We start from the raw sequence: 24,054 nt of genomic DNA, 5'->3' as shown, positions 1-24,054 counted from the left end.
AGAATCACAACTGTTAATAAGTTGGAAAAGAGTTATAAAATTGCTATCAGTTCATGTGGTTCAACCTTGTTTCGCAATTAGTGAATGTGCAGGTGTGTTAGTCATTTATATTGGTCAAAGAGCTAAGTTTTGTTTAAATATAATAGATCTTTATAGTTGATCGTTGGCATCTGCGAAAGTTGTTTTTCGAGTTAAATACTTGGAGACAGCTAAAGAAAATTGATTAAAACGGTTTAAGATGATGTCTGTAGGACTGCATTTAGATTAAGATGGTAATTGTCTTGTAAGTAACTGTTATGCTTTTTGTACAGTGATCAGAGTGACGTTTTTGTTACATTTAGTCAAGTTTTAACTAAATGTTTTAAGATAGAGGGGGAATCGAGACGACGGTCGTGGTGTGTGTGTGTGTGTGTGTGTGTGTGAGAGTGCGTGCGTGCGTGCGTGCGTGCGTACGTGTGTGTGTGCATGCGTGTGTGCGTGTGTGTGTGTGTGTGTGGGTGTGTGTGTAATACCCGTTTGGTGTTCATGTGTGTGTTGATGTGTTTTTGTTTTTTAGAGCACCGAGTTATGTGCCTCAGTCGGTGTCTGTCTCTGTTTTCTGTGTGTGTGTGTGTGTGTGTGTGTGTGTGTGTGTGTGTGTGTGTGTGTGTGTGTGTGTGTGTGTGTGTGTGTGTGTGTGTGTATGTGTGTGTGTGTGTGTGTCTGTCTGTCTGTCTGTCTGTCTGTCTGTCTGTCTGTCTGTCTGTCTGTCTGTCTGTCTGTGCGTGTGTGTGCGTAGAGCGACTCAGACCAAACTACTGAACCGATGTTTATGAAATTTGACATGAGAGTTCCGGGAAATGATATCCCTGGGTGTTTTTTTCTTTTTTTCGATAAAATTTACTTTTGATGACGTCATATCCGGCTTTTTGTAAAAGTTGAGGCGGCACTGTCACACCCTCATTTTTGAATCAAATTGATTGAAATTTTTGTAAAGCAATCTTCGACGAAGGCCGGACTTCAGTATTGCATTTCAGCTTGGTGGCTTGAAAATTAATTAATGACTTTGGTCATTAAAAATCTCAAAATTTTAATAATTTTTTTTATATAAAACGATCCAAATTTACGTTCATCTGATTCTACATCATTTCCTGATTTCAAAAACATATAAATATGTTATATTTAGATTAAAAACAAGCTCTGAAAATTAAAAATATAAAAATTATGATCAAAATTAAATTTCCGAAATCGATTTAAAAACAATTTCATCTTTTTCCTTGTCGGTTCCTGATTCCAAAAACATATAGATATGATATGTTTGGATTAAAAACACGCTCAGAAAGTTAAAACGAAGAGAGGTACAGAAAAGCGTGCTATGCAGCACAACGAAACCACTACCGCGCTGAACAGGCTCGTCAGTTTCACTCCGTCATGCACAAGCGGCGGACTACGGTCATTGTGAAAAAATGCAGTGCGTTCAGTTTCATTCTGTGAGTTCCACAGCTTGACTAAATGTAGTAATAAATTTCGCCTTACGCGACTTGTTATGATGTGATTATGGTGATTCGTGTCCAGAAGATAGTGTTTTAAAAAAAATTAGTGTGGTTTCGTTATTGATAGGCGATAAGTAGGGGTTACATGCCGAGTCTCAGTGATTATTAAAAATAATGGTCGAAGTTGGCGGATCATGAAAAATGCGAGCTTCAGCGAGCTTTTTCATGACCGCGAACTGAGACCATTATTTTTAATAATCACTGAGACGAGGTGTGTAACCTCTTTATTCCTCCTTTCTTCAGTTATTCAAAGAAAACAGGAGTTTTTGTGCGAAAGTTTGATCGAATCCGAATCACTCAACCAGTCAACCTGCGCAGGCGATCGATTAATGCGCGGTTGTATAGTTCCGTGCAAATCATTCCATTCTGTTAACACTTCTTGTCAGTTTCCCTGTTTTAGACTAAAATCAAGTACACAGATATGCTGTTATTCTGCTGTGGCGGTAAAGGCAGATATTGTGTGTTCTGTTTATGTTTTAGTATAGTTTAGGATAATGTTCTTTCGTCAAATGGGACTAGCAGACGAACTTTTGCACCCGTGTTCCAACGTTAATTACTGTATGAAGTTCAGTTTTCTGGGGAAAATAGTGTATGAAACCGCTTTATGTTGTTTAAATTGATGAGATGTGTGCATTTGGTTGCGTGTGATCTGTTTATAAAATGAAATATTGTTGAAAACTGACCGTCGGATTGCAATCAGTGTTGTCGAAGAAACTGCGTTAAAAGAAGGGGAACTACTCTTGTCGGCAAGAGTATGAGTTACTTGCCTTGGGAATTTGCTTGTGATGAACGGTGTGTGCACGGCAGATCTAGATTCAGAAAACAACCTAACTCACGGATTTTATATGGAGATTCATGTGTTCAGGCCTGTAGTTGTTAATTTAAATGCGGTATGTGTGTATTGTTTGCTCCAGAGATGTATATTTCGTACGTATAGAGCGTTCGGAACTTTTCAGTCGCAAAAGTAGTACCAAAACAGAACAGCTTCTCAACCCATTGCACTATCGAGGATTCAGGCTGTTGCTGGCTCGTTATTTGTTTGGTTGCTGGGTCATTATCGAAAAATAACTAGCTCTACAAGTTTACAGAGGTAAAGAAGCAGAGGGGGGAATAATACATGTTATATATGTTTGTTCATAATATTGAATTGATAAATGGTGCTCCTATTTTTGTTTTCAAGAGAGTAGAGAGTATTTTTTAATGTGCTTAGTTTCAGAATGTGCCTTAAGCACACACACACACACACACGCGCACACACACACGCACGCACGCACACACACACACACACACACACACACACACACACACACACACACACACACACACTCTCTCTCTCTCTCTCTCTCTCTCCTCTTGGTCTCTGTTATTGTCTCTCTCTTTATTTTTTAAACAGGTTTGCCAGTAAATAACTTTATCTTGATCAAAACCGCCATTGCTGTATTCAAGAAGTGTTCATAAGTGGCAACAGATTGGAAAAATCAAAACTTGTACTGATTGAAACTTACAAAAAAAGATCATGTGTTCATTACCTTCTTGCGAAGTTATAGCTTGTAATGAATCTTTTATTTATGCATAATGAAGAAATATGTTTGTAGCCAAAGATATATTAAAGGCAGTATACATATGAAAACATGCGTAGGGCATGTGTGGACACATGTGCATACTCTAGAATTTGCGGATTCTGTAAGGTTCTTGAAATAATGGAAATGTCCTATGTTGCTGTGAACGTTCTGTGTATATCTGAAGGTATTATTACGTAAATACACGATGAACAGTTTGCATGTGTCTACTTGTGTGTGTGTGTGTGTATGTGTGTGTGTGTGTGTGTGTGTGTGTGTGTGTGTGTGTGTGTGTGTGTGTGTGTGTGTGTGTGTGTGTGTTTAAAATAATGTTCTGACAACAATATTTGTCACGGCTTCGACTTCGGATTCGGTAAGAGCTGTGTACCAGATGAGGACCAGTTACAGACGGGCTGACCTAAAAGGACATGGCAAGCCCCCGCCCCCCCCCCCCTCCCTTCGCCCCCTCAGGTAAAGATACTACCCCCCTTTCTGTGTCATGTCAGGTTGACACTCGTTTTCGTTTTTTTCAATATTGAAAAGTCCGCTTTCGCTTGCAATTCAATATTGAAAGTGAGCAACTCGTGTAAACCTGGTATTACACAGGAAGCCATGTTGTATTCTCTATATTGCCTCTTTTATTATCTAATTTTTCGCATCAGTGTTTATTCTGGTCCACACCATTCTGGTGAAACAAATGCTTACTAAATTTGCACTTACCTATTACGTGTAATAACTAAATCTTCTTCACAATCCAGTAAGTACTGTTGACCCTTGAAAGACATGAAATTTGAATTGTTGTTTCTGCCATGGTCTTTTTAAGGAACGGGTTCATCAAGGGGACAACTGCGTTTATCTATGAATAGACTTCAATGACAAATTGTACAACATCAACGTTTGAAATCCATTTCTTTCTTTCTTTCTTTATTTGGTGTTTAACGTCGTTTTCAACCACAAAGGGTTATATCGCGACGGTTTGAAATCCATTATTTTGTACTTAGCATATAAGATCAAAAGTTATGGCTACATGTATTAATATTTGCTGGCATGGTATCCATGAAAAACGGAAGTTACCGGAGGATATCTTCCCTAATTACCATGTGTGTTAGATTACTGTCTTACGTTACCGACCTAAACAGATTCGTGTGTGAAGTGTTTACACACGCTGGCCACAAAAAGGGACTTTTGGGGTACGCCTGAAATATTGATTTTGGCGCCATTTGTGTGCATTGATACCCACAATGTATCGTACAGAAAATGGGTTAATGAAACGGAACTTCACGTTTCTTGGAGAACCCATTTTTGTTAGAGAAATGACAAGCGTGTGAAACCATTAGTGCGGCTTTACACACACACACACACACACACACACACACACACACACACACACACACACACACACACACACACACACACACACACACACACACAGGTGAGTTGTGATGGAACATATTGGTGAAGATTTTGTCAAATGAATGTGTGCACAGAATGTTGCAAAATCCAATGTTTAGGGAAAAGGTGACCAAAATGTTGATTTACTACAGTCTGTGTACAAATGTCCTTTTTGGGGGACAAGCTTTTTCGATTAGAATACTAATGTCTTCTGAATCAATCGACCTTTCCATTATCAATCGTTATCATTCGATGTATGTAACACTCAAAATTGTGAATGATCGAAATAATTAGTTTTACGTGCTAATGTTATTGATTTCATCGACAGGAAACTGGGTGGTCTGAGCAAGGTTCTACAATGGCTATATGTGCTTATGTATCTGTGTTCTCGAGGTAGTATATCTTCTTTTTTTGTTGGAAATATGATATGACAATGCACGTTACATTTTACTTTTTTATAACACTTGTTTTTGAGAGAAAAAAGATCACATATTTAGAGCTTTATAGAAAAATACAATGAATCTTCTATCATGGTCAAGCATTGAGCAGTAAATTACTCAAACTATGTTCATGGGCCTAATTCGGTGAAATTATTACTTACTTTCTTAACTATGCTCAGATATTTAATTAAATCGTATGCATGGAAAGCTTGCGATATCAGAAACACATCTGCGGTAAAATCAATAAAAATTGGCCCAGAAACAGTGATACATTAAAAAGCATGCAGTGACTGTCGTTAGCGACAATTTAGATTCCCTCTCCGTTGACCATGTGTGACTGAACATAACACATTTAAGCAAAAGAAAACACACAGTAGACTGCTGACACCTACTTTATTTGCTTTACGCTACCATTTCAAGAAGCCAATGCTACAATTTAAGAATTGCACTTTAATTTACTTATTAGTGGTTTTATAGAATGTCCTATTGAAAACATTACATTATATATGTTCTTTATAGTCCATAGCCATGTCCTTATGTCCGTTCCGTTCGTTTTCCCGATCGAGTGTCCATAGGTAGTGTGCCTGTTCGATGCCAGGTTGCAGTGTTCCTGTGGGATGACAGGTTGCAGTGTTCCTATGGGATGCCAGGTTGCAGTGTTCCTATGGGATGACAGGTTGTGCTGGGCAGCTGCCGGTACCTATAAGGACTTGGCCATTGCAGCAGCGGTTTGCACGGTCGCTGTACATCTGACCTCCACAGCAACGGTTGTTAGTCCCTTCAGGCAGGATTTTGCTGCCACAGCATGTTTGGGTCGCTTTGTCGTAAGTTTCAGTTCCGCAGCAGCCTTGTGACAAGGAGTTATAGACTTGATGTCCACAGCAAAGATGGTCACTTCCAGCAGCATGGACAGTGCCTCCACAACAGGTGTGCGTTTTGGTTTTATAGGGTTTAGGTCCGCAGCATCGGTAGTTGCTTCCGCCTGGCTTAATCTTTCCCTTGCAGCAACTGTGTGTTGTTTTGTTGAAGGCTTGCGTTCCACAGCAGCTCTCTGTCATGTAATCGTAGGCCTGAGTTCCACAGCACCTGTGCGTCAATGTGTTGTAAGTTTGAGTTCCACAGCAAGCACTGGTCACTTTGCCGGACCTAAGCTGGTCACCACAGCAGGTGTGAGTGTTTCGATTGTAGAGCTGAGTTTTACAGCAGCCATAATCATTTCCCCCTGACAGAATCTTTCCTCCGCAGCAAGTATGAGTCTTGAGCTTGTAGGTCTGGTTTCCACAACAGCTGTACTTTCGTCCACCTTCTAAGATCTGGCCGTTACAACAGGTGTGTGTCCTGGTTGTGTAAGTTTGGCTTCCACAGCAGCTGTACTTCTGTCCGCCTGATAGGACTTGGCCGTCACAGCAGTTCTGCTTCTTGTAACTGTACACTTGAGTTCCACCGCAACAACGATATCTTGACTTCATAGACAGCACTTTCCCGCCACAGCAAGTCTGTTTACCTTCCTTGTAGACGTCTGTTCCACAGCATCTTTGTTTCTTACTTCCAGCAGCCTGCACTTTCCCGTTGCAGCACAGTTGAGTCCCTTTGGTGTAAGCTTGAATTCCGCAGCAACTACCTGTCGCCTTGTTGTAGAGTTGGTTAGTTCCACAGCAACTGTGTGTTGTTCTGTTGTAGACTTGTATTCCGCAGCAACCATGTGTCCTGTAGCTATAAGAGTTGTGTCCACAGCAACCATAATAGTACAAACCCCCAGGCTGAATGTTGCCTTGACAACAGGTGGAATTATACCTGTAGTAGGTGTGACTTCCACAGCAGGAGTAGCTTGACCCACCTGGAAGGACCTGACCAGAGCTGCAACAGGTGTGTGTATTGTAGTTGTACGAGTTACTTCCGCAGCACCTGTGATACGTTCCACCTGAGCGAACTTCTCCCCCGCAACAGGTGTGTGTTGTTCTGTTGTAGACCTGTGTTCCACAGCAGCTCTGGGTTCTGTAGTTGTAAGAGTTCATTCCACAGCAACGAGAATAATACGACCCCCCAGGCTGAATGTTGCCTTGACAACAGGTGGAATTATACCTGTAGTAGGTGTGACTTCCACAGCAGGAGTAGCTTGACCCACCTGGAAGGACCTGACCAGAGCTGCAACAGGTGTGTGTATTGTAGTTGTACGAGTTACTTCCGCAGCACCTGTGATACGTTCCACCTGAGCGAACTTCTCCCCCGCAACAGGTGTGTGTTGTTCTGTTGTAGACCTGTGTTCCACAGCAGCTCTGGGTTCTGTAGTTGTAAGAGTTCATTCCACAGCAACGAGAATAATACGACCCCCCAGGCTGAATGTTGCCTTGACAACAGGTGGAATTATACCTGTAGTAGGGGAGACTTCCACAGCAGGAGTAGCTTGATCCACCTGGAAGGACCTGGTTGCCACAGCAGCTCTGGTTTCTGTAGTTATACGAGTTCATTCCACAGCAACGATAATAATACGATCCCCCAGGCTGAATGTTGCCTTGACAACAGGTGGAATTATACCTGTAGTAGGTGTGACTTCCGCAGCAGGAGTAGCTTGATCCACCTGGAAGGACCTGGCTAGAGCTGCAACATGTGTGTGTTGTTCTGTTGTAGGGCTTACTTCCACAGCAACTGTTGTTTGCCCCCCGTTCTCGTAGCATGTAACTGCAACACAGGTGTGTTGTTGTATTGTAGGACTGAGTTCCGCAACAGCTGTTGTTTGTTCCCTTCTCGCGTAGTATGTTACCACAGCATAGGTGTGTTATGGAATTGTAGGCTTTCATTCCACAGCAATAACGGTTCACTCCACCTGACTGGATTTTTCCTCCACAGCAGGTTTGAGATGTTGTGTTGTAGACCTGAGTTCCGCAGCAGCGTTGTGTTCTGTAGTTGTAGATATCAGCTCCGCAACATCTGTCGTAGTATCCCACAGTGTCACGAGCTGTTCCTGCACAGCACGTTTGTGTCCTGGAATTGTAGGTCCCATTTCCACAGCACCTTTGGTACGAACCACCTGGAACAATGTTACCGTAGCAACATGTGTGAACGGCAGAGGTGTAAGCTTTCGTTCCACAGCAGCTATTGCGAGTTCCTCTGCTTTGTACGGCACCATTGCAGCACATTTTGGATGTGGAATCGTAGACTTCAGTTCCGCAGCAGCCGTGGTAGCGACCACCGGGCTTGATTTCGCCTCCACAACAGGTGTGCGTCGTTGTATTGTAGGACTGAGTCCCACAGCATCCGTTGTTTGTTCCCCTTTGGTGAAGAGTGCCATAGCAACAGAGGTGTGACCTGTAATCGTAGACTTCGGTTGCACAGCAACCATGATTTTGTCCTCCTGACTGGATTTTGTTATTGCAGCAATTGTGTGAGGTCCTATTGTAGACTGATTGATATCCACAACAACTTTGTGTGCGGTAAGGATAGGTCTCCGTTCCACAGCATCTATAAGAAGTTCCACCTGACTTAATGATACCTGCGCAACAGCTGTGTGTCACACGGTTGTAGGCCTGATTCCCACAACAGCTACTGTAGGTCCCTTTCTCTCGAGTTGTGCCTGCACAACAAAGTTGTGTTCTGGAATCATACACCCGACTTCCGCAGCAGCGATGGTACGGCCCACCTGGTAGGATTTTTCCGTTGCAACAAGTATGTGTGTGGGTTTTGTAGGTCTGATTCAAACAACAAGAGCTATGCGTTCCCTTCTCTCGAGGTGTGCCTGCACAACAAAGTTGTGTTCTGGAATCATACACCCGACTTCCGCAGCAGTAATGGTACGACCCACCTGGTAGGATTTTTCCGCTGCAACAGGTATGCGTGTAGGAGTTGTAGGTCTGATTCAAACAACAAGAGTTATGCGTTCCCTTCTCTCGAGGAGTGATATCACAGCAAAGTTGTGTCGTGGAGTCGTATAGCCCAGTTCCACAGCATCGATGATAAATTCCGCCAGGCTTTACAATTCCGTTGCAGCACGTGTGTGTCATCGTATTGTAGCCTTTGGTTCCACAACAAGTGTTGTTTGTCCCTTTGGTTTGCAGCGTTCCATAGCAACACAGGTGTGTGTATCGATTATAGACTTCAGTTCCACAGCAGACTTCATTTGGTCCATCTGATTGGATTTTTCCAGCACAGCAGGTGTTTGTAAAGCGATTGTAGGTTTGCCTTCCACAGCAGCTGCTGTATGTTGTCTTTGGTTGGACCGTGCCGGCACAGCATTGCTGCGTGTTGTAGTTATACACCTGATTTCCACAGCAGTACCGGTATGCTCCACCTAACATGATTTTGTTTTTACAGCAGGTGTGTGTCGCGCTGTTATAGCCCTGGGTTCCGCAACAAGAGTTGTTTGCTCCCCTTGCGCGAAGGACGCCATAGCAGCAGAGATGTGTCCTCCTATTGTACGTCTCAGCTCCACAGCAGCTCTGATACCTGCCGCCTGTGTGGATCTTATCTCCGCAACAAGTGTGTGTCGCTGAGTTGTAGAGTGTGGTTCCACAACATCTTTGTGTTCTGTAGTTGTAGATCTGTGTTCCACAGCAACCATAGTTTGAGCCGCCTGGTTGGATCTTCCCTCTGCAGCAGGTGTGCGTGTAGTGGTTGTAAGTTTCATTTCCACAACAGCCATCATAGCTTCCGTTCCTGGGAAGAACGCCATCACAACATGTGTGCGTCATGTAATTGTAGAGCTCGGTTCCACAGCATCCACGGTAATGTCCAACATCTGACTTGATAGTGCCTCCACAGCAGGTGTGTGTGTTGTAGTTGTAAGGTTTATTGCCGCAACAATTGTTCTGTGTTCCTTTTTCGTGAAGCGTGCCATTGCAACATAATTTCATCCGGTAATGGAAGACCTCCGTTCCGCAACAAACTTGATACGGTCCGCCAGGATGTACTTTGCCTTCACAACACGTGTGTGTCGCGGAGCTGTATGTTTCGTTTCCACAGCACCTGTCATATGCTCCCTTTAGCTGAAGGGTACCGTTGCAACAAATGTGAGTCTCAGAATCAAAGACTTCAGCTCCACAGCAACCATGATACCAAGTTGCACCGGGCTTGATTAGGCCTTCACAACAGATATGTGACCCTCGGTTGTAGGTTTCATTTCCGCAACAGCCTTCATATGTGCTTTCTTTAAGTGTGCCTCCACAGCAGAAGTGTGTTCTGTTGTCGTAGGGCTGGGCGCCACAGCAAGCATGGTGGTCCGGGTCTACTTGGGTCAAGTCATCGTCAGAATGGCTGGAGTTGAGAGCTTGTGAACCACATGATATGCCTGCAAACATACAGATGGAAACACTCTGTCATACACAAGTCTCATCATTTTATAACTTGGAGACTTCTAATTCTATAATTACAATGGCCACTATAAAGGTTAAAGATGTTTTCAGGGGGTTGGTCTAATTATATAAATTGAATGACAGACAGCAGGTTTTGTGGCAACACACACATATGCGCAGACAGATCTGCTTTTCTCCTGCTCAAGAATGACATTTGGCACACACAACACAAGTTGCGTACATGTCATATTTATGTATGTGACATTACGACGTTGACAACAACTAAACCAAAACCCGTTGTAGCATCCATTCTTAAGTTCAACTTGCTGTTTTTGTTACGAGTAGTCCACTACTAGAAGAGAGGTTTTGTCATCTATCCGTGTCATTTGCAGAGACTGTTTAATTTAGATTGATTGTATATCAGATGCAGATACCCAGGTAGGGGAAAGCACTAACAACCTACCAAACAAGGAAAGAAAGAAGTCGCCTGAAATTATATGCAAAAATTAAGTCAATCTGTTTCCCTAAACTGTTATTGTTGTCTGTCACTCAGTGTAGTGAGTGAGCGAATGGGATAAAAAAAAAAGTTGTTAGATTGAGTGGACGAAAAAACAAGTCGCGTAAGGCGAAACTACTACATTTAGTCAAGCTGTCGAACTCACAGAATGAACTGAACGCAATGCAATTTTTCAGCAAGACCGTATACTCGTAGCATCGTCAGTCCACCGCTAGTGGCAAAGGCAGTGAAATTGACAAGAAGAGCGGGGTAGTAGTTGCGCTGAGAAGGATAGCACGCTTTTCTGTACCTCTCTTCGTTTTAACTTTCTGAGCGTGTTTTTAATTCAAACATATCATATCTATATGTTTTTGGAATTTTGAACCGACAAGGAATAAGATGAAAGTGTTTTTAAATTGATTTCGAAAATGTAATTTTGATCATAATTTTTATATTTTTAATTTTCAGAGCTTGTTTTTAATCCAAATATAACATATTTATATGTTTTTGGAATCAGCAAATGATGGAGAATAAGATAAACGTAAATTTGGATCGTTTTATAAAAAAAATGTTTTTTGACAATTTTCAGATTTTTAATGACCAAAGTCATAAATTAATTTTTAAGCCACCACGCTGAAATGCAATACCGAAGTCCGGCCTTCGTCGAAGAATGCTTTGCCAACATTTCAATCAATTGATTGTCCTACCGTGCGTAGCAGACGACTTCCTCAGCTCAGTAAATAAACAGTTTTCCCATATTTCAAGGAAGCACTCATGGGAATAGAAAACGTGTGGGGTATATAACATTCTTACCATGTAAACTTAGTACTAGCCTCCGGAGTGCAGATACAACACGATAAATAACATGCCAAATGTATATTTGGAAATCAGCGAAGCATCGGCCTTTTTACCAAGGGGGCGTCACTCGATCAGTTGGGGAGAGTTGGGGAAAATTCAGCATGTTCTGATGTTCTAGTTGAAAGATACACTGGAATTCACCAAACGAAATGAGAATAATTTGAGAGTTTTGCCTGCATGTGAAAAGCATAGCAAATCCAGCACACACAAGATCTAACTCGACCTGTCCACACAATTATCCAAACGCCTACAGACAAATGTGCCTTGTCAAATGTTCAAATCTCTTGTGGTTACTGACAATATCGTTATGGAAACAATCACAGTGTGCTGAGAGATTTATAGAGCGTATTCTTCCGCCCTTTGCCTAAGCAAGACTGTACTATCATCCTCAGAATTAATAAATGACATGTAGCTTATATTCTCCACATTTAAAACCAAATGACCATAAATTTCCTGGGGCTCAAAGCAGAAATGTTGTTGTTTTTTTCTGAAACATTACATGCGCCTGTGCCACAGTGAAACCCACTGATCTAAAAATAAAACCCGCTGTGTTTCTTTTCAGATTCTTCTTATATGCCGTGTTAGTGACATGTAGCTTTTTATCCACATTACCAAATGATGAGTTAGTATACAATTCCCAGCGGCTAACAGAAAACACAAGTGTTATTCCGATAACGTAATAGCTAGACCAGCTTTTGGAAGTCGACTGACTCGATCGACTCTGTCATACGTAGCAGACTACACTAAAATACGGTTGTATCAGCTCAGTAAATGAATGGTTTTCGAATTATTATTTTAAGACAACAACAATCGGAATCAAAAACGTGTAGGGTTCAGAACATTCTTACCATGTATAAGATTTATTACCAGCCTGCCTCATGCGTGCAGACTCAGAGCAACGTGACGAGCAATTTTTGTTTTTGAAATGAGACTGCAGTGGTTCGATTGCCTCAGTCTAGCAGACGACATAAACCCCGCTCAGCAAACTAACATGTTAGGCAAATGAAAAAACGATGGGGATATAATACGTGTAGGGTTCAGAGCATTCTTACCGCTCATATTTAGTACCAGACTCTCCGATGAGTAAAGATACAACACGAGAAACATACCACATTCATTTTGAAAATGTGCTACCCGTCGACCAGTTCTTGGAGTCAATTCAAGGGGCGCCACTCTGCACAGTCAATCCGTCCAAGCGAGCTGAAGGTTTTGAATCACAAATAACTAAGAGCACAGTTTGTTCTCCGAGTTCAAATGAGGTCTCTATGAAAGATCATCACTTTTTAGCTTAACGCTACACTGAAAGCTAGACCAGTTTGGAAGACTGACTCGATCGACTCTGTCATACGTAGCACTGACTACACTGAAATACGACTGCATCAGTTCAGTAAATGAATGGTTTCCAAATTATTATTTCAAGGCAAGAACAACTTTCTTTCTTTATTTGGTGTTTAACGTCGTTTTCAACCACGAAGGTTATATCGCGACGAAGGCAACAACATTCGTAATCGAAAACGTGTAGGGTTCAGAACGTTCTTACCATATATAAGACTTATTACCAGCCTGCCTCGTGTGTGCAGACTCAGTGCAGACTGCATGCTGTGGTTTGATTGCCCTAGCAGACGACATAAACCCCGCTCAGCAAATTAACATGTTGGGCAAATGTGAACGAAAAAACGATGGGGATATAATACGTGTAGGGTTCAGAGCATTCTTACCGTTCATATTTAGTACCAGACTCCCCGATGAGTGAAGATACCACACGAGAAACATGCCACATTTATTTTGAAAATGTGCCGCTTTCCGTCGACCTTGGCAAGGGGCAAAACTCTGCACAGTCAATCTGTCGAAGCTCGATGAAGGTTTCGAATCGCAAATTAAGAGCACAGTCCTTTCTCCGAGTTTAAATGAGGTCTCTATGAAAGATCATCACTTTTTAGCTTAACGATACACTGGAATTTACCAACAGAAATTCAAACAAGAGTTTGCGTGTGACGAAAGCACGACACACTTGAGACAGCCCACACAAAAGTAGATCCAGTGACACAAACCTGACCACACAGTTACGCCTATCCAAATGCGCGTTGCAAAATGTGCGTTTTGAATCTTCTTTTTTCTCTGGCGGTACTGACAATATCGTTATTGAAACAATCCCAGTGCACTATGCGCTTCGTTCAATAATGAATTTTCTCGATTTGCTCTATAAATCCCTTAGTGCACTGGGATGTCTCAATAACTTAAATGATAATAATAATAATAATAATGATAATAATTGTCAGTAAGTACTGGTGTCACATGACTGATGTGAACCAGTTGATTGGCCAATGGCGATGCGCTAAAACTGTTAGCGCACTCCAAGAAAGCGCTAACTTTTCCACAGAGCGTATTCTTCCGCCCTTTGCCTAAGCGAGACTGTACTCTCATCCTCAGAATTAATAAATGACATGTAGCATATATTCTTCACAATACCAAATGACCATAAATTTCCTGCTTCTCAATTAAAGCAGAAGTGGGGTTTTTTTCTGACAGATTGCATGTGCCTGTGCCATAGTTGCCACTGATCTAAAAATAAAACCCGCTGTGTCTAATTTTTCAGTTTCGACTTGCGAAGATTCTTCTCATAATTATGCCGTGCTAGTGGCATGTAGCTTATTATCCACATTACGAAATGATGAGTTAGTATACAATTCCCAGTAGCTAACAGAAAACACAAGTGTTATTCCGATAACGTACCAGCTAGATCAGCATTTGGAATAATTTTATACGTAGCAGACTACACTGAAATACGACTGCATCAGTTCAGTAGATGAATGGTTTCCGAATTATTATTTCAAGGCAAGAACAATCGGAATCGAAAACGTGTAGGGTTTAGAACGTTCTTACCATATATAAGACTTATTACCAGCCTGCCTCATGCGTGCAGACTCAGTGCAACGTGACGAGCAATTTTTGTTTTTGAAATGAGACTGCAGACGCATTGGTTCGATTGCCATAGCCTAGCAGACGACATAAACCCCGCTCAGAAAATTAACATGTTGGGCAAATGTGAACGATAAAACGATGGGGATATTATACGTGTAGGGTTCAGAGCATTCTTACCGTTCATATTTAGTACCAGACTCCCCGATGAGTGAAGATACCACACGAGAAACATACCACATTTATTTTGAAAATGTGCTAACTGCAAGGGGAGTCACTCTGCACAGTCAATCCGTCGAAGCTTGACTGGAAGTTTCGAATCGCAAATAACTAAGAACACAGTCCTTTCTCCGAGTTCAAATGAGGTCTCTCTGAAAGATCATCACTGTTTAGCTCAACGCTACACTGGAATTTACCAACAGAAATTAAAACAAGAGTTTGCGTGTGACGAAAGCACGACACACTTGAGACAGCCCACACAAAAGTAGATCTTCCACGACCTGACCACACAGTTATGCCTATTCAAATGCGCGTAGCAGAATGTGCGTGTTGTATCTTCTTTTTTTCTCTGGCGGTACCGACAATATCGTTATTGAAACAACCCTAGTGCACTAAGGGATTTATTGAGCAAATCGAGAAAATTCATTATTGAACGAAGCGCATAGCGCTGAGTTCAATAATTATTTTCAAGATTTGCTCTATAAATCCCTTAGTGCACTGGGATGTCTCAATAACTTAAATAATAATAATAATGATAATAATAAGTAGAGGTTACATGCCGAGTCTCAGTGATTATCTATCTATACATATCTATACATATAAACTAGTACATATAAATAAAAGAGAGTGTCTGTCTGTGTGTGTGTCTGTCTGTGGTCGCCATACCTCTGAGATGGCAAGAGGCAGGAACAAGATAGTGTGCACGTACACTCCCTAGGTGCCGCAGATGTGCACCTGGGTTTTAGTTTCTTGATTCATTGTTTCCTTTCTCAGATTATGGACCTCCCATTTATTGAATACAGCCTATGTGGTGCAAGACCAGTTCAGTGCCTACTGTTCACCTGTAGCAAGCACATCATGCCAGTGATATTAGAGACTTGCTATTGCTCCTATGAGGGGAAGAAATGAAGAATGAAAAATTAACTGGACAGTTCCGGAAATTTCTAGAAGGTAAGGGAGATAACTCTTTTTTGTCTGTGGTCGCCATACCTCTGAGATGGCAAGAGGCAGGAACAAGATAGTGTGCACGTACACTCCCTAGGTGCCGCAGATGTGCACCTGGGTTTTAGTTTCTTGATTCATTGTTTCCTTTCTCAGATTATGGACCTCCCATTTATTGAATACAGCCTATGTGGTGCAAGACCAGTTCAGTGCCTACTGTTCACCTGTAGCAAGCACATCATGCCAGTGATATTAGAGACTTGCTATTGCTCCTATGAGGGGAAGAAATGAAGAACGAAAAATTAACTGGACAGTTCCGGAAATTTCTAGAAGGTAAGGGAGATAACTCTTTTTTGTCTGTGGTCGCCATACCTCTGAGATGGCAAGAGGCAGGAACAAGATAGTGTGCACGTACACTCCCTAGGTGTCGCAGATGTGCACCTGGGTTTTAGTTTCTTGATTCATTGTTTCCTTTCTCAGATTATGGACCTCCCATTTATTGAATACAGCCTATATGGTGCAAGACCAGTTCAGTGCCTACTGTTCACCTGTAGCAAGCACATCATGCCAGTGATATTAGAGACTCGCTATTGCTCCTATGAGGGGAAGAAATGAAGAAAGAAAAATTAACTGGACAGTTCCGGAAATTTCTAGAAGGTAAGGGAGATAACTCTTTTTTTGTATCCAAACAAAGGAAGTAAAGCTAATGATAATGGGATAGCGAGCGTCTTAAATTTCTACAGGGCTCCGCTTACTCCCGGGCGAAGCCGGGCTTAACTGCTAGTTAAAAATAATGGTCGAAGTTTAGCGGATCATGAACAATGCGAGCTCCACCGATCTTTTAAATGACCGCGAACTGAGACCATTATTTTTTTATAATCGCTGAGACGAGGTGTGTAACCTCTTTATTCCTCCTTTCTTCAGTTATTCAAAGAAAAGAGGAGTTTTTTTGCGAAAGTTTGATCGAATCCTATTCTCTCAACCAGTCAACCTGCGCAGGCGATCGATTAATGCGCGGTTGTATAGTTCCGTGCAAATCATTCCATTCTGTTAACACTTCTTGTCAGTTTTCCTATTTTGGACTAAAATGAAGTACACAGATATGCTGTTATTCTGCTGTGGCGGCAAAGGCAGATATTGTGTGTTCTGTATATGTTTTGGTATCGCTTAGGATAATGTTTTTTCGTCAAATGGGACTAGCTGACGAACTTTTGCACCCGTGTTCCAACGTTAAAAACTGTATGAAGTTCAGTTTTCTGGGGAAAATAGTGTATGAAACCCCTTTATGTTGTTTAAATTGATGAGATGTGTGCATTTGGTTGCGTGTGATCTGTTTATTAAATGAAATATTGTTGAAAACTGACCGTCGGATTGCAGTCTGTTGTCGAAGGAACTGAGTGAAAAGAAGGGGAACTACTCTTGTCGCTAGACAACGTATGAGTTTCTTGCCTTGGGAAATTGCTTGTGATGAACGTTTGAGCACGGCAGATCTAGATTCAGAAAATCAATCAATGAGGCTTATATCGCGCATATTCCGTGGGTACAGTTCTAGGCGCTCTGCAGTGATGCCGTGTGAGATGAAATGTTATACGGCCAGTAGATTGCAGCCATTTCGGCGCATATTACCTTTCACGGCCTATTATTCCAAGTCACACGAGTAGACAATTATTAACTGTGCCCAAGCAATTTTTGCCAGGAAAGACCCTTTTGTCAATCGTGGGATCTTTAACGTGCACACCCAATGTAGTGTACACGGGGGAGGGTTCGGACACCGAAGAGAGTCTGCACACAAAGTTGACTCTGAAATAAATTTCCGCCGAACCTGGGATCGAACTCACGCTGACAGCGGCCAACTGAATACAAATCCAGCGCGCTACCAACTGAGCTATATCCCCGCAAACAACCGAACTCATGGATTTTATATGGAGATTCATGTGTTCAGGCCTGTAGTTGTTAATTTAAATGCGGTATGTTTGTATTGTTTGCTCCAGAGATGTATACTTCGTACATTAGAGCGTTCGGAACTTTTCAATCGCAAAAAGTAGTACCGAAACAGAACAACTTCTCAACCCATTGCACTATCGAGGATTCAGGCTGTTGCTGGGTCGTTATTTGTTTGGTTGCTGGGTCATTATCGAAAAATAACTACCCCTACAAGTTTACAGAGGTAAAGAAGCAGAGGGGGGAATAATAATTAAAAATACCTTGCGTATGCTGGACGTGGAGAATTACACACAGCAGAGCCGCCAGCGAAAACATTTTACCGCCCGGCATTCCTGGAATGAAAAAGAAGAGGATGTTTGATACATTTGCTGTGTGAGTGCCAAATGCTGGGGTAAGAAACATTCCAATGTCTCCGTTTTTACTGTTTGGTGTTTTGCTTTTGTTGCAGATGAAGTTGTAGTTTTTAAGTATTCGTTTTTGTTTGCTATAATATAATATGTATATATATGGGTGCGTCTCAGAAACTGAACCTTTTGTGTGTGCCATAATCAAATTAGCCCACAATTGAAACATACTGAATTTTAAATCATGATATTGGTATTTTTGAGAAGTAAAATGAATAAAGAAATAGTACAAACAAAACTGAGTATTTTGCATGATTATTATGAAGGTTGTTTTGCGAAAGAAATGATTGGATGCGTGAAAAATGGAGGTCTGATCTGTGACATGAACCATCAACTAGTTTTGCACCTCACTACAAGAATCGTTTAGAATGTCCAAGGACTGCTATTCTTGTTATGTGTGTTTGGTTTAAGTGTACTTGACAGTTGAAATGTTATTTTGTCCACAGAATTGTTTTTTTAAACGAAATTAATCGCTTGAAAGTTTGCCATCACTGTCGTAACATAGGTTTCCACACGCGTGCAACAGCAACAAGTCCTAAATTTGAACTTTAGAATTTGCATATTCATCTTCAACACGATCTTGACATGAAAGGGCATAGAAAATCGCTAAGCTAAATGTTATTTAAGTACTATTTTCTCAAAATTGCATCTGCAAACTAAGTTTAAAGTTGCGCAATATGACATGCTTCTTCAAAATTCAGTTACGATGGTGAACGGTTTTGCAAATAATGTTCAGAGTTTTGAAGAAAGATTAGAACTATTTTGCGCGTAGTGACTTAGAGGTGCGGGTGACTACGCATGCGCAGTTACAGAGAGAAATAGTTCAGCTTCCAGCAGCGAAGAAAGATTTCGAGAATGTTTCCGAAGTCTGTGATTTTGTTACGACAGTGATCAACACCCAAGGTTCTTGAGAAAAGGTGAGTTTTTGCTGCTATGATATTCTATGAAGTGAAAAATTAGGCTAAACATTTGTTAATAATAGTTTTTCTTTCGATTTCACCTAGTCAAAACTTGACTAAATGTTTTAACATAAAGGGGAATCGAAACGAGGGTCGTGGTGTATGTGTGTGTGTGTGTGTGTCTGTCTGTCTGTGCGTGTGTGTGTGTAGAGCGATTCAGACTAAACTACTTGACCGATCTTTATGAAATTTGACATGAGAGTTCCTGGGTATGATATCCCCGGACGTTTTTTTCTTTTTTTCGACAAATACTTTTGATGACTCATATCCGGCTTTTTGTAAAAGTTGAGGCGGCACTGTCACACCCTCATTTTTCAATCAAATTGATTGAAATGTTTGTAAAGCAATCTTCGACAAAGGCCGGACTTCGGTATTGCATTTCAGAGTGGTGGCTTAAAAATTAATTAATGACTTTGGCCATTAAAAATCTGAAAATTGTAATAATTTTTTTTTTATATAAAACGATCCACATTTACGTTCATCTTATTTTACATCATTTCCTGATTCCAAAAACATATAAATATGTTATATTTGGATTAAAAACAAGCTCTGAAAATTACAAATATAAGAAATTATGATCAAAATTAAATTTCCGAAATCCATTTAAAGGAACGGTAAGTGTCAATGTTTTCTTTAATTGTAAAAGTTGTATGTTCAATGGAATGGTAAGTCTGAACAAAATAATTACTTTATTTTGTTTTTAGCCAGTGAATGTGGATGCATCAAAATCTTGATAGACATTAAACAAATTCATGTTAGTGAAACTAGTACACATATTGCATCAATCTTTAGTTGAAATCGCAGGTACGTGCATGTTTCACGTGCAAGAGATTCGACCTGATGAACTGGTGGTAACGTTCCTTCGAAGGAAACCGGAGGGGAACTACTATTGCTTTCCAGGGATCGATGATATTTCCTTAGTCCCTACATCTGATGCAACCATGATTCGTGACCCCACCTTCCATGCCAGGGGGCATTATTTCTTTTAAAATAAATTAATTAACTGCAAGTGGCAACTGTTCTATATGTAACCAATGCCTTTGGTTTATTGTCTTAACAATTGAATGAACCACTTTTGAACATTTGCATTCTTCATGTCAAACCTAATAATACATGTCTGGTTGTTCGTTTCCGAGTTACGTCGGTGATGAACTTTTCATTAATGTTTCTCTTTTTTGGGGCAAAGTTTGCTTGATTTTGTCCAGCTTTTTTTCTTTCTGTTCCTGTTTTAGTGTTTGGCATTTTACCTAAGAAGAATCTGGTTGCAAAATCAGCTTCATTTAGTAAAGTTTGTGGGAAAAAGCATAACCGTTTCTTTGTTACAAAAGTGATGTTTCCATGTTACATCGGTGACCATTTTGCATTCTTTTGGGATAACTTTCTAACATTTTGTCTTAGAGCAACAAATCTTTGTATATATGCTATTGTGAATGTCAATAAGACTGAATGAATGCCATGTATCAACATGTTCTGATCAGGATATCATTAATTAATTTTCATTTTTGTATTGAAATTTTGACGAATGCATGGAACTTTGAAAAAAACATTATTTTGTTGTTTGCATGTAGTCATTTCATATTGAACTCTATAATGGCTTGTGATACAACAATAATAACTGAATAAAAGTCGTTTTCAGCCTTATAAATGCAGTTTTTTTGTCTTTTATTGTTTCCATGTTACACGGGTGATTTTGCACACATGGTCCAAATAATGCTCAATATATGGCAAACTAAAGGCAATGTTATATTTTTTCTTGTTTAAACTGAAAAGGTACACCCTGAGAAGTGTGTAAATAGTAGTATCAACGTTTTCTGGGAAGATTTTACTTTTGGTGATAATGTCACAAACAGAGGACGAGATTCTGAGACGCACCCATATATATTGTTTAAAAAAAATTGTTTTGTGTTCTTGTAGTTGTTTAATATTTGTTTTTAAAACTTGCTTTTTTTTGTCTGCATTGGATCTTTGTTGTTGTTGATATTTTCTTGTTTTTGTTGGCTTTACTACACCGGTACACACATCCTTTGATAACAAAATCAGTATGTATAAAAGTACAAACCCAGACACCGACACACACACACACACACACACACACACAAAAACACACACACACACACACACACACACACACTCTAAATCTGTCTGTCACACAATGAACATAGAAACACAGTTGACAAACTCACCAGCTAGGAGGGTGGTCTTTCACGCACGATCAGGCAAAAGGTTTAGCAGTACTTCAGACAAATCCTCAACCCTAGGTTGAATCCGGAGGGTCTAGTCGGAATGCTGTTGATCCCAAATACAGACTCTTTTTTTAAGCCTTTTTATAGTGTGTGTACCCTTGCAATGAAAACATACCTCTTGGCAATTACTACCAATATATTTGATATATAGCTTGGGTTTTTTTGGCAAAAATTGACTTGCAATGTTATTATTGTACAGAGGAGATGACCAATTATTCTGATATTAATTAGGTTTTCCCATACATTAAATTATTTATTCGTTTGGAGTAGATGAGAGGGTTTTCACATGAAGATTTGCAGGGTAGGACATTTCCAGAGTTAAAGATGCACTTCGTATTAACTGTTCTATTCAAGTCTCAACAATATAAACTTTTTTTAATTTAAGGTTATGTCTGGTGCAGTACGTATTTGTCAGCTTCTTACATACCCCCCAAAAAAACCACTCTAAAATTAACCAGTTCAAGAGAGTTGTACTTGACAATGTTAATATTAATGTGACAATGCCCCCCCCCCCCCCTCCCCCCTCTAAATGCGTATCGGCTTGCTAAAACTTAGATAAGATTTATTTTTGTTAATTAGCTTGTTTTAATTTATAGTGCTGCTTGAAATAGCTGAATGAAATAGGAGTTACAAATACACAAACTAATTGCATATGAAGATCGAAACGTGTCCAACGCTTTCAAGAATGAATGATCCTTCTAAATTTGAAAACTGTACAAAAATAATTACTGCTGTCAATAGCGATGTTATGGAAGTCTTGGATTTTGTTTTACTGTTTTGGGCAAGCATATGCCTTTGGTCCTAATGCGTTGCGGTCAATTGCACAAACATGACATTGTTTAGGCTATAGGTAGTTCTACTATAGCGTCTGCCTGATTTCCTTTATTTTATTTACTTACTTATTCTTGTGTGCAAAAAAAGTCAGACGTATGACTAAAACATCGGTATCCTACATACGTGAGAGAGACCACCCATGACATAACAAAATCATACACTCACACGTTGATATATCATGTAAATCAGGTCGTGTCAAACCAGTCTGACAGGGACCTAATTTTCCACTGCTCATGATGACAAAGTCACTGAGACAAACGTCAGTCTTGGAACACCTCATGTGCGCTTGCTGTTTCCCTTTTGAGAAATGTTGAGAACGTACACGTGACCCTATACTGTTATTTGTGACGCCTTTTTGCTTTGACGTCAAAGACTTCATGAGGCATCCGAAGAGATCGAGGTTCCATAAGACGCGTCTTCACTTTGGGCGCTTCGACTGCGGGACGTTTGGAGCAAAAAACACGCTAGTACAGTAAGTAGGATAAACAGAATACTCTGTGGCTGGCTGTGTCATGTCAGATTTACCCTCGTTGTTTTTTCTTCAAACATTGAAACCAACTCGTGTAAATCTTATATAACACAGCGAGCCATGTAGTATTCTCTATGTCTTGAACATGCACATTTAAAAGCTAATCTCACTTGTTGCAGGATCCAATCTTTCTTTAATGAATGTAAAAACACCACACACAAAACACAAAAATACAGAATTGAAAAATAGCGAGTGTGATAAAAAGAAAGCAACAAAGACAAAAATCAAATATTCACTGAATGTTGAAAAGGAGCCAGGAGGAATGTCTTTCTGATATAAAGTAATGTCTGAATTAATCAAGTTCCTTTTCACCAAAAAGTACTAAATGTCAAAACATGCTATTTTGAGGTAACACGTACACACAAACCACGGCCGTAATCTGATCTGTAACTTCAAAAACAACATGTGGTACGTGTCAATACATTATACTGTCATCAGTGATTTGAGATCGTTGAATATATTCTTGAGAATTGCAATAACAGCATATGTTCTTGGGAAGTCGCTCTCGAAATGAAAGTCATCATCATCATCATCATCATCATCATCATCATCATCAGCATCATCACTGAACCATGTGTCAACGGGAAGGTATATGATAAATGAAAAAAACACCAATATACTCATATCCTATAATGAAGATTTATTTCTTCTCTCTTAACAAAAATAAATATCTGTCGAATATTCAATCACAACACAGGGACGTAGCACACCTAATAAAAGTGGTAGGGCGGAAAAAAATGGAAGACAAAATGCTGAGACAGCTAAGGAAATATGGGGCTTACACTCCCGCCCCCCCCCCCCTTCCCGTCCCCTTGTAATGGTCTAAAAAAGAAAGAAAACATGATGCGATTTCGTGCCTTCTGAGCTCAGTTCCATCTAATCATCTTTCCATCCTCCACCAAACAACGGGCTGGTGAATGTATCAGTGATTATCAATCGACTTACATTTATATCTAAATTCCGATACGTTGAATGTGATGAGCACTTACTTCAAATGACTTTCGTCTTCATTATTGTCTAGTGTGTTAAAAAGCAAGGATTGACAAACTGGTTTACTTCTAAACAAGCAATTTATTGATCCGTCCAGCCATCAACATTGGCAGCCTGAGTGATGACTGAAAAATAGAGGGATTTGTCAGAATATTTTTAGCGCGTTTTCGATCCATCACAACCAGGATGCACACTTGTGTCCATTGTTCAATTCTCTCTCTACATGTTGTTTCATGTGACACTGTTAACCCCACAAGTTACTGTGTTACTCAATTGTTATGGCGTACTTACGGTTGACACACAATCACTCACCCCTCAGTCTGACCCCAGCTTCACACACAGAATATACAAAACATTTCTTACCTCCATTGTTTCTCATGGGACTCGAGCAGACGGACGAAGAAGCAATTTTCACTAAATTGGCGCCAATACTTTTATGGCCTGACGGAACTCGTCACGTGTGACGTTCTCGTCAAAATAAGACGTCATCCTATTCCAGCAGTTGACCA

At 40.5% G+C, this 24,054-nt stretch overlaps 1 protein-coding gene and 1 long non-coding RNA gene across 2 annotated transcripts in view; both read right to left on the bottom strand.

The window, feature by feature from the left end:
- The window catches only part of LOC138980331 (uncharacterized), a 140,698-nt gene extending 119,904 nt beyond the window's left edge, over nucleotides 1-20,794 (bottom strand). The window contains exon 1 of the long non-coding RNA XR_011460294.1: nucleotides 20,053-20,794. This is a non-coding gene — a long non-coding RNA (uncharacterized lncRNA). The remainder of the gene's footprint in view (nucleotides 1-20,052) is intronic.
- LOC138980322 (fibrillin-2-like) lies at nucleotides 5,300-21,147 on the bottom strand. Its single transcript, XM_070353188.1, has 3 exons — nucleotides 21,133-21,147; nucleotides 17,847-17,918; nucleotides 5,300-10,204 (listed from the first exon to the last, which is right to left on the bottom strand). The coding sequence occupies exons 2-3, from the start codon at nucleotides 17,914-17,916 to the stop codon at nucleotides 5,586-5,588; spliced, it is 4,689 nt and encodes a 1,562-aa protein (XP_070209289.1). The 5' UTR covers nucleotides 17,917-17,918; nucleotides 21,133-21,147; the 3' UTR covers nucleotides 5,300-5,585.
- Nucleotides 21,148-24,054: the final 2,907 nt, after the last annotated feature.

This window comes from Littorina saxatilis, linkage group LG11 (assembly GCF_037325665.1).
Source record: "Littorina saxatilis isolate snail1 linkage group LG11, US_GU_Lsax_2.0, whole genome shotgun sequence".
In the NCBI taxonomy this organism is placed as follows: Eukaryota; Metazoa; Mollusca; class Gastropoda; order Littorinimorpha; family Littorinidae; genus Littorina; species Littorina saxatilis.
This window is presented reverse-complemented; position numbering and strand designations above follow the sequence as displayed.

Excerpts from the sequence above, each read along its gene's own strand:
- LOC138980322 (XM_070353188.1), bottom strand. The coding sequence starts at position 17,916 with ATGCCGGGCGGTAAAATGTTTTCGCTGGCGGCTCTGCTGTGTGTAATT. Across the intron at positions 10,205-17,846 it reads CCACGTCCAGCATACGCAAG|GCATATCATGTGGTTCACAA; the intron begins GTATTTTTAATT and ends GTATGTTTGCAG.